The sequence below is a fragment of the Monopterus albus genome, unplaced genomic scaffold (genome assembly GCF_001952655.1).
Source record: "Monopterus albus unplaced genomic scaffold, M_albus_1.0 scaffold69.1, whole genome shotgun sequence".
NCBI classification, from domain to species: domain Eukaryota; kingdom Metazoa; phylum Chordata; class Actinopteri; order Synbranchiformes; family Synbranchidae; genus Monopterus; species Monopterus albus.
Window position 1 is genome coordinate 2496761 of NW_018127949.1, and position 11455 is coordinate 2508215.

General features: G+C 40.3%; 1 protein-coding gene across 1 annotated transcript in view; it reads right to left on the minus strand.

The window, feature by feature from the left end:
* LOC109963052 (calcium-activated potassium channel subunit alpha-1-like) overlaps positions 1-11455 on the minus strand; it is a 78274-nt gene that overhangs the window by 8846 nt on the left and 57973 nt on the right. The window contains 5 exon segments of the mRNA XM_020605305.1: positions 35-247; positions 671-895; positions 1250-1373; positions 6828-6921; positions 9639-9671. Coding sequence (XP_020460961.1) covers positions 35-247; positions 671-895; positions 1250-1373; positions 6828-6921; positions 9639-9671 — 689 coding nt within the window.

Consider the following 11455-nt stretch of genomic DNA (forward strand, 5'->3'; position numbering starts at 1 on the left):
CATGGCCCTGTCCCTTCCAGGCAGTGCAGTGAACTATGATAGGACACTCCCTACCTTGGGAATTAGCCTGCAAGACCCCGATGCTGTCATCAAACTGCATGGATTTGATGTTGAGTGACGCCAAGATGCATTCTTTGTCCTGCAGTGATGCATCATCAATATTGTTCTGATTTGCTGACAGAATGACACACATATCGCAGAGGTTGATGTTGACAGCCCTCAGATCTGCCCGACTCAGCGGCGTGCCCTTTGAGAGGAAGTGAAAGATAGAATTTATCTCACCTATGTGATACAAGAGGTAAATGAAAACTTTTAAACTGTAGTGCTCAAATGGCTCGAAAAGAACTGTGAATACACTGAAACCTAGCTGCTTTCCAAAGTGATGGCTCTTAATGCTTAAGCTGAGCACAGTGAGAACATGAACACAGAAAGGCCCCAGTCAGCCAGGGGCAACAGTCCTGACCACTGCACCACAGTGACACCCAGTTTTCAAATACAGTATATTCAATATAAATATTTTCTCCTAATGTAGATAAAGTAATCTTAGTGGCATAACATTTTAAAAATTAGAAATTGTTTTTGCAACTTCGAGGTTTTAGCATTGACTGGGTTTTTTTTAACCATGTTACAGTGGATAAATATTTGCAATGTGTGATTTTGGTTTACTCACTGGAAGAATGGAGACTTTTGGAAAATTATTAAGAGTTTCCCACTCTCGCTTCAGATACTCAACTGAGCCAACAAACACAATGTGCTTCAACTCATGGTAGTGAAAGTTGCTCGCTCTAAGGGGCATGACAAAGTTTTGGAGACCAATCAACGCGGATTTCACATCTCCAAATATGCACACGACCACATGTCCACTCAGAACAGTCATGGCTGCCTCGCTCCGTGTCTGACAGGGAAACAAAGAAAGAATGAACACAAGATGAAAAAGAGTTTATGAGAGCAATGTGACATAAGTTGGCTTTCTAAGCAAATGTTGGTGCTTTCTCCTCTTCCAGTTGCCTGATCACTCATTAATATATATCTAGTTCATAACTGCAATGTGAAAAATGGCACATGTGTTAGTGCAACAAATGTACTATGTACTTGGCCCCCATATAGCAAATGACCTGTCAAACACCTCATTTCAGAGTGTTTAAATGCCTTGTCAACCTCTGCTGGTGTTTTCTGACATGACACATCTTTCACCAGGGAGGAGAGTGTCAGGGACAAATGACGTGGCGAGTAAAGGAGCAGAACCCACCAAGATGACCTTCTCAATGTCTTTGGACGGGCACCAGTGAAACATCCCCGTGGAGTCCTATTTCTTCACGTTCTCATCCAGGCTTTCAATCTGTTCGTTCCCCGGGATGAGGAGCGCGTCATGTCTGATCAAACAAAAGATGAGGGAGCGAATAAAAGAACATCATCAGACACTGCAGCTGTGGATTGAATGAACTAGTGTTTGGCCCTTGACTAATACATCTCAAAATAATATGTAGATAAATATAATTCATAGAAAGGCAAATAATACCAAGAGAAGCTTGTTTTATACAATATCTGTTAAAACCGAATCAACACTACATCATTTCAGTATTACAAGTAGTAACAAAGAGAAGTCAAATCATGCAAATGAAGGTACCAAAATGAAATACAGTACCATAAACTGAGATAAAAAAAATTGAAATATTAATAAATAAATATTCAAAGAAATTAAACATTTTAAATTGTAAAAAAACAAACATTCATTAACAGAGCATCTAAATACTGAGAAATCACCCCATACTAAAACAACAAGGTTGCTTTCTTCCTTTTTCCCCTCGCTTTGCTCATTCCTGTCAAACAGAACAATCATCTGACTTGCAAACCCTCCCGTGTTCACCTTTCCTCCCTCTAAAGCCACTGTCAAAACTAGAAAAAGATACAAATAAATGAGTAGATTACTCTGCAAAGAAAACTAAATAAATCTTACATACGTAAATATAAAATGAATAAAATTATATCTAATTTCTTCTTCCTAACAGAAGTAATGTACCTAAATTTCATTCCTACCCTTAGATGCCTGGAGCCTAAATGTTTATCACTCTAATGCTTATCAGAAAAGGACTTTTCCTTGTGATTTAACATGTTTTTGTTTGCATGCTATATATGAAGCTTGCATTGAAAATAATGGGTGTGGGTGTTTTGATGTGCATCACATGCCACCTGTGTGCATTGCCCTTTGCACCTACAGTACAGGCAGTTACAGCTGAGTAATATTTCTAAGATCAACACCACAATATCAGTAACAATGTGTACAATATGGATATCTAATCACGTAATAAATGTATGCAAAATTAAGAATAAAGTAATCAAATTGATGTCTTATCTATGTAGTGAACTTCACACATATGAAATAAAAACTAAATATACTTTGACAATTTTAATTATCGGTTGATTGGAATCCTTCATTTAAACAAAAGAATGCTGTAAAACATTGTGATCATGCCACCACAGGAGTCAATCAAAAGTCAACAGATTCATATTAATTCTGCCTGACTTAAAGGTTTCCGTTTTACCTACCCTGCATATCTTTTAAATGGGGAACGAAATGCACACAGACAGAAGGAGAAATGTTCACAACCAGCCCGGCAGCCAAAACATGACGAGCTACTCTGTTGCCCAACACGACTCCCTTTGCACTAAAATAGATGTGGTCAGAGTCGGAACTCAGACAACAGCCTTCTGTCTCTGTCTAAAAGCTTTTAAATACTTCAGATCTTCTCCCCGCATCTCTTTAATCCCTGTGAGCACTTTAAAAGAATGGTACTGTCCCTTGGGTAACATGTTAATGATGCATTAAAGTGTCAGCTGAAACTACCACCCCTTGGGCACCAAGACTGATGCCAAAGAAGCCCTTGGGCTTATGTACCTCCAGGCAAGACCTGAATGTCCTTTCAAGAGTGGAATTAGTTTGGAAAGGAAACTTCTCTTCTGCCACTCTAGCTCTCTCACTCTGCCAAAGCTATTTTAATTTGAAAGGACTCAATGTGTGCAAATTAAATTCTGCAGTTGAAACTATGTAAATATTATCTTACAAAAACTTGAGAATGCACATGCAGAAGCAGGAGGAATATCACTTAGTTATAAAGTCCATCGCACTGACATCTCAAACTCCATGTACAGTAGCAAATAATTTTCAGAAAGTAGCTAATACTGTCCATTACAGGCTCCCAGAGTTCAATAATTGCTAGTTTTATCTCAAGATCCAAACATATTCAATTTATAATAATATAAAACAAAATAAAATAGCCTATCCTCTCAAACATTTCAGTAGCCTGGAACCAACGAATGTAATTGTGCTTGATATATGAGGTTGTTGATTAACCTCTTGCTACATCAACTAATCAATTAATTCAGCCTATTTTTCCATGGCAACAATCTTCCATACATCATCTGCCTCTGTTTGAGTCTGATATGGAAACTCTAATAAAATAGCAAGCATTTAGTGGTTTTACACTTCAGCTAAATATTTCATCAGATGTCCAATGCTTCACCACTCACTCAGTGGAGCCACTGTCACTTCGGTTTGTCCTTGTGGACATGACTGGTGAGGCAGAGCTCTGCCAGGATAGCTATCACACACTGTCAGCCATGATGGCCTGTCACGATCCTGCACCACCACTTGCCTCAGCAGTGCTGTAGCAAACATGACGTGTGTGTGTCACTGCGCAGTCCGATGTGACCAAACACGCTGTGACATCCCACAATTAGGTCTTATGACCCGTCAGGGAGCCTTGTGGAAATGGTGCTAATTTCAGTGAAGTTCATTGCTAAGTTCCAGAAAGGATGTGTTCATTTGCCAATATAATTGGAAAGAAGTGAGATCAGCTTCCACAGTTGATCACATTCCTCTTTTGTGTGGTTCATTCCATCACACAGAGTAGAGGTGTGTCTGTCACTTCTAAACATTTAAAACGTTCAGCGCCATAATTCACAACTCCAGTCCTGACAAGACTTTACACACCATGACCACAAAACATAAGGCCAGGTGTCTTCTAAAGGAGAGTAATGACAGCTGAGAGAGACAAAGTAGAAGCTAGACACATATTATGCAGATTTTCTATTTCAGCATCACTGCACTGGCTTAATGTAACACACGAAGTGAGGGCAGGGAAAGCCTTTGAAAACCCTTACCATCATGCAAACTGACAAAGACTTGCTCTTCAAAACCTACAGCAATCTGTTGATCATTACTTATTTACAAAGGCCTTGAGGCTGCAGGTTCTGTAAAAGCGCATTTGATATAGTATACACTCAGATGTGTTTCTTTCTCTGTTTGTTGCAATGAAGTAACCCTTAGGCTCCTGCAGCAAATCCCTCTCCATCAGAAAGTCAGCAGACACACATCTACCTGTATCATACAGTGTGTTAACATGGGAAGTAAATGGATTGATTTGGTGGGCTAATAGTTAGCTGATGGCTATAGCATTGGAAAATGATTGTTTTGTTACCCAAGAGTCTGGAAATCACCTGGAGCGATTTAACTTTAACACCAACGCCTACCTGACAAAAAGAAGGCCATGGATCAGAGGAAAATGCTAATTTCAAGCATTTAGTGGTTTTACACTTCAGCTAAATATTTCATCAGATGTCCAATGCTTCACCACTCACTCAGTGGAGCCACTGTCACTTCGGTTTGTCCTTGTGGACATGACTGGTGAGGCAGAGCTCTGCCAGGATAGCTATCACTCACTGTCAGCCATGATGGCCTGTCACTATCCTGCACCACCAATTGCCTCAGCAGTGCTGTAGGAGACATGACGTGTATGTCACTGCGCAGTCCGATGTGACCAAACACGCTGTGACATCCCACAATTAGGTCTTATGACCCGTCAAGGAGTCTTGTGGAAATGGTGCTAATTTCAGTGAAGTTCATTGCTAAGTTCCAGAAAGGATGTGTTCATTTGCCAATATAATTGGAAAGAAGTGAGATCAGCTTCCACAGTTGATCACATTCCTCTTTTGTGTGGTTCATTCCATCACACAGAGTAGAGGTGTGTCTGTCACTTCTAAACATTTAAAACGTTCAGCGCCATAATTCACAACTCCAGTCCTGACAAGACTTTACACACCATGACCACAAAACATAAGGCCAGGTGTCTTCTAAAGGAGAGTAATGACAGCTGAGAGAGACAAAGTAGAAGCTAGACACATATTATGCAGATTTTCTATTTCAGCATCACTGCACTGGCTTAATGTAACACACGAAGTGAGGGCAGGAAAAACCTTTGAAAACCCTCACCATCATGCAAACTGACAAAGACTTGCTCTTCAAAACCTACAGCAATCTGTTGATCATTACTTATTTACAAAGGCCTTGAGGCTGCAGGTTCTGTAAAAGCGCATTTGATATAGTATACACTCAGATGTGTTTCTTTCTCTGTTTGTTGCAATGAAGTAACCCTTAGGCTCCTGCAACTGTGGCGAATCCCTCTCCAGCAGAGAGGCAGCAGACACACATCTACCTGTATCATACAGTGTGTTAACATGGGAAGTAGATGGATTGGTTTGGTGGGCTAATATTTAGCTGATGGCTATAGCATTGGAAAATCCTGGTTTTGTTACCCAAGAGTCTGGAAATCACCTGGAGCAATTTAACTTTAACACCAATGCCTACCTGACAAAAAGGAGGCCATGGATCAGAGGAAAATGCTAATTTATGCACATGAACACACACAGAAAACTGTTGACTAAACAATACAGACTTCTGTGGATTCACTTTCTTAGAGCTAAATGGAAAGTAGTCATATTAGCAATGAAAATATCATCATTGGTTTTAAGTCACTTTCATCTGTACAGTTCCACTTTGTACGTGTCAGGCTACTGAATTCCCTGCCTCATAACATGAAAGTTAATGACAGTGACTATTATTATTATCAATTGAATTGAATAACGGTGTTATCTCCAGTCAAAATCAATAACTGATGGTTTAATTTTACAGGACAAGATAAAAGCAAGGTAGCATTTGAATTCACCTTTCATTGAGATGATACGTATGATCTGTGGCCTCGTGCTGGAAAGAGCTCTGAGGGATCTGACAGTAGATGATCAGCCTTGGGCTATCTATCCTTTAGAGCCACTGACTGCCTGGTGCTGTCATTAGGGCTAGGCCAGTTTAAGAGCTGCAGTCTGCGGGTGTTACATGAGACCTTGTGACATAGAGCCGTTCTGCAAACCTGAAAAAGGAGCTCATAAATTGTTCTTTCAAATGCTCTCTATAACATTTTATAAACTCCAACAATGGATTTTTCTATTTACAGGTATATTGAAGCATGTTAAAAATCAGAAAACAATAAGGCAGCAGGTGTTAGTTTTTTCATATGAACACATGAATGCTACCTCCACAGCACCAAACAGTAGAGACACAAAATTAGCGAATAGTTGATGAACAAAGCAGCACATTTAGCTGCCAAAGAGCCCTCGGGATATTTCCTTCAGGTAGGGACCAAAGCAGAGTTAAAAGGAGAGTAAATACTGGACTTAAAGCTACAGTATGTAACTTTTTTGCAAATATTTTTGTTGTAGAAATCAGCTCTAAAATCTGTCTTAATGTGGAGAAGTGCTGTCAAAGCCTCCTGTGACCCCAACTCATTGGACAGCACTGGCAGCAGCACAGGGATGTTGGCTTCTAAGAGGTTTTGAGTGAGACTGACCAATCAGAGATTTTCAATTATTTCTGCTTAATCAGTAAGTTTTGCTGGATTCTCGTTTATTGTTCATAACGACATAATGTACTGTAAATGCTAGTGTAAATAAGCAACTGTTTGCAGCTTTATAGGCTGATATATAAATGTTTCTACCTCATTATCTTGGGCGAGGTGTTCGGAGAGTTCCTCATGCCTCCATTACGTTGCTTTTTTTTGGGTGATAGCGCAGATTGTTGGTCCTCTTCAACTACAACAAAAGGCAACAGTATGAGGAGGAGTGCTATCAGAAGACACTCAAAAATCCACAAATCACCAAGAGCAAAAGGACAACAGCACATTTTGAGGTCAGTGAATTCAAAGTGATAGTATGGTTACAGAGACAGAGTGGAAAGTGAGTGAAAAGCAATCCAGCGTTTGCATGGTGACAACAGCATACGTTAGGGCATCATTTGCATGGTTGTGTATGAAAATACAAACATGCAATGTTGTCATCATCCACCGTCATGCCAACTGACAGTCTAATCTGGGAGGGTTTATTCCCCAGAGAACTGTAATCCTCATGTCAACAATTTTATGATTCAGATAATGTACTACCAGAAACACCTCAAGGGAAATTAGGATACTTTAATTTTTTTAAAACTCTCATTAGTACAGATTTCCTGTGACCTAAACTTGCATAGCTTCTCTTTTGACCATGCTAATCACTCAAATCTCCTTTAATTAAGGTATTACTGTAATCTATAACTACCAAGTATAAAGTACAATATTATATTTAAGGCTTCTCTTGTGCCAATCTGGATCACTGGTCCTGCTTAACCTGGGGAGCGACACCCTCAGGATTCAAGCAATGCTAGCATTTCTGAGTGTGACACCATAATGGAAAATGTTGAAATACAGGGGGCTTTCAATGGAGAGAGATGCTCCAACACACTGGCCCTTCACATCTTGCTCGGCCTGTTCAATATTTAATGTTTCACAGCTGACAGCTGCACACACTGGGTCATTAGTAAAGAATGCTACACATGCATCTACTCCAGTCTGGCAAGCACACACTCTGGTTGTGATGTTGTTGAGCACAAGCCTGCCAAACACACCGAGGGGGGGAGGTGCAAAGGTGACCCTTACAGTGCCTGTGACTGAGTGAGGCGTTATTGGAGTGACTGGGGTGGTGTCTGTATTTCACTGGCAGGCTACGTGCCCACTGGAGCTGGCTGGCCTCTTCTGCCACCCCTGTTAGCCGGCCCACCTGGCCCAAGTCACCAGAGCCCATGACACTCCATCTCAGAGCGAAGGGCACAGCAGAGCGCACCAGGCTTCCTTTACGGTTGTTTACCAGAGGGATGGACACAGCAGCGACTCTGCTACAGGGCCCCCTGTGGACCTTGCTGGCTGAGTTGTGGTTCAGTTTAGCTGACTTGTATTGATAAGTTGATGACTGGATTAAGGGGCCATCGTTTACTGCTAAATAAAGAGGAGTCAAAATTAGCAGCTGCACAACGCAAGTAAACTGCTTGTTGTTTCATTTTAAGTGGGTATTACACCCAAACCACAACAAAAACATATACAGGTACAACCTCTAGTGGTACCTAGCCATGTTGTTAGCTCTGTGCCTTCATCCCAGCACAATCACTTGTGGCGCTCACTCACACAGAAACAGTTACTCAGAAAAAACTGTCCCTGTGAAAAATATTCTGAGCCTGTTTGGTAGATTATCCAGAGTAACTAGAACTTTGATTTTGGAAGGACATGTTGTGGTTACATTTTTTAAAATCTCATTTTTTGTTGTTGTGAGCACCACAAACCTCCACTGTATTAGGTGGAGGCAAAAATGGCAGATATACAGTATTTCAAACCATGGGTGCATAAAACTGAAAGAATTTGCATGCCTGAATACCACAGAGGGAAGGTATGAAAACTTTTGGGTTTTTATTTGGGCTGACGTTGTAATCCTTCGAGTTAACCACAAGAAAGCATTTGATTTAAACTTACTTCAATAAAACCTGCAGTGTATATGTTAATAAAACATCTTGTAACTTCTCATAATTAAAAACACAATCACTAGTTTTTGTGGGTAATTCTTTCTGGCACAAGAATGCTAATAGCTAAATAATTTAAAAAACTCATTTTTATTAAACACTACTTAACCACTTGGCATTGCCATCAATGAAATGTTGGATTTGACATTTACTTTGATATTTATAATGAACATGAATTAATAAATATGCTTTCAGGTGTTCCAGTGGTTGCTATGCTCTAAGAACAAGGAGGTGACGGTGTGAATTAACAGCCACTAGCTGCTACACGCAGCTTATGTCTGATGAAAGAGGAGTGAATTCGGTATCCACTTGGCAGTTTGAAATGTAAAACCTCTTCCCCTGTTGTTGGAATGGAGGCAAAACTGGTGAAGTAGATCAAAAGAGGCACATGAAAATGTGTTCCCAGTTCTTTAAAAAATGACTGGGGCCTATGCTGGGAGTATAAAGATGATTATTTCAACAGTCAGCTGCCTACTAGATTATCCCACCTGCTCTAGACCTCTATTCATCTGCCCCATGTCAAACATGCACAGCACTTCTGCAGGACAACGCACTGTGGCAGACTTGCTGCCTATCACAGATCCTGTTAATGCAGATGGCCCACAGTGTTCACTCTCATGATTTAACTTTCTTTTTTAAATAGCTTGGGTGTTAAAAATGTTGATACCTTTTGTCTGTGCTCTAAAAAAACATTTCTATTAGAATTGTGAAGCAGTAGCACCATCTACTGCTGAGTTGTATTGGATACGCAACACAAATCACTCAAGAACAATTTCCCAATGCCTTATGTATAAATTATAATGATGACAGACTGGACAAAGCGATGAGCAGCAAACAGCAGCAGGTTAAAGACAGTATGTAGCAAAGAATGCACAAGTGAAAGTGTTGGAAACAAATCACAAAAGAGAGAATGGGAATCAAAACTTACTTGATTTGATATATCCATTATAGCTATTTTTAGCTGAGAAAAATGCAGAGACAGATGAGAGGTTACAGTGAAGAACAGGTTGTAATGAAGGCAAATTATAAATGACAACTGGGAACTTTTGTTTGCCTTTAAGACACTAAAAATACAACTATGCATTGAAGGCAACATGGACAAAGCAATGAGAGAGAAATAAAATTTTCAGTAATGTGGTTAGTAAGTTTAAACTGTTTAAATTGTGGTGATTTGGTGTTTTGCTGACTAGATATCAAGGTTAAATTAACTAAAATTTGTTAAAATTTAAGTTTAGTTAGGCTTTCTTATTTACATCAAGGTTTAAGGCTGCCTGACACAACCTGCACCGATTCATGGAACTTTGAGTCACATTTTTTGACCCACAAATCCCAGGCATGCTCATTAGTATCTTATTTCAACCCTCACTTACAATAACGGTCATGCATTGAGCTTAAGGCAGGACAGTGACAGCAATGTTCAAACAGGGACCTTGCTGGTCCTGGCATCTGTCACCTGCAATCGGAGGGTGCAAGCAGAGTCACAGGACTAACAGGCTAGCATCTGTCCGACAACGAGAGAGGAAGAGAGGGGTGGGGGCACTCAGCTGCCTGGTGGTTAGGAACTGTCAGGCTGAGTTTCATGACAACTATTAGCACTCCAAAAATGAAAATGCAAACATAATTTCCATGTCAGGCTGCATAAGGCCTCGCTCTGTGCGCCTCCCGCACTGTGTCGACAGCAACTCTGGAGCTCTGCTCAAGCTTAGTTAGCCAGGCGTTGCTCATAGCACACAACCCTAGAAGACACGTTGAGGGGTGGAAACACCCAGACATGTTCGGCTATACACAGCACGAATGGTCTTTGGCCAAGAAACAGCCACTAAAGCTGTGTGACAGTCTACAATGTTTTCCAGCAAATTGTACCAATGCTCTGCAAACTCGGACACATTCTTCATGCCTTCTGCAAAACAACACAGTTCAACATGGCTTCTGGCTTCAAAGGGGAATCGCACTTAATTTACAACTTCATAGGTAGCTCAATGCAGCTCCGGTCAATTCACTAAAGTTAAATATCTTTGATTGAACTGATCTTATTTGAGTTATTCTTAAAAATGAAAATGCCCTTTCAGTGGCACCATTATAGCATTTGTACACTCCTATCGAAACAAACAGACATATCTGTGTAGGCCAACCTGGATATTTGCATCACCTTGATTTCCAAGGCAAAACACCAATGGGACTTTTCATATGCTTTTGGATTATTGCGGAAAATAAGCTATACAGTTTATGACACTTATATGTTTTGTTCAGCAAGATAACCTTCACAAGTGAACACCACTCTTATGATCTTTGAAGCCCAAATACAATCGCCAGAAGTAAAAAGCTACTGTTATGCTATAAATGACCTACACCATGGTCCTGCAACTTCAACGTCACCACCGTGGCTCCAAACTCATAATTTGATTTCTAGAGCTTATCTTTTCTACAAACCTCTTAACGTGACCTGATCTTTCTAGTGGCCGTGGCTGTGTCAAGTTAATTAGAATAGTTTACAAGTGCACAAGTTTAAAAACAACGAGGCTGTAAAGGTGGACTAGTGAGCAGATTAGTCTCCGTGTCCAGCGTGATGGCAGTTAACATCTCAGACAGCCTCTGCAGTCTCATTTAGCCATTTGTTAGCAACCGCCCTGTGAAAGGGGTATTTACTGATGTATTTTATTTCATAGAACAAAATGTGAAAATGTATTGGCCTTGTGTTAACCACAGACCTATAATTTAAAGATATGCCTGTAAATGCTTCAGCAG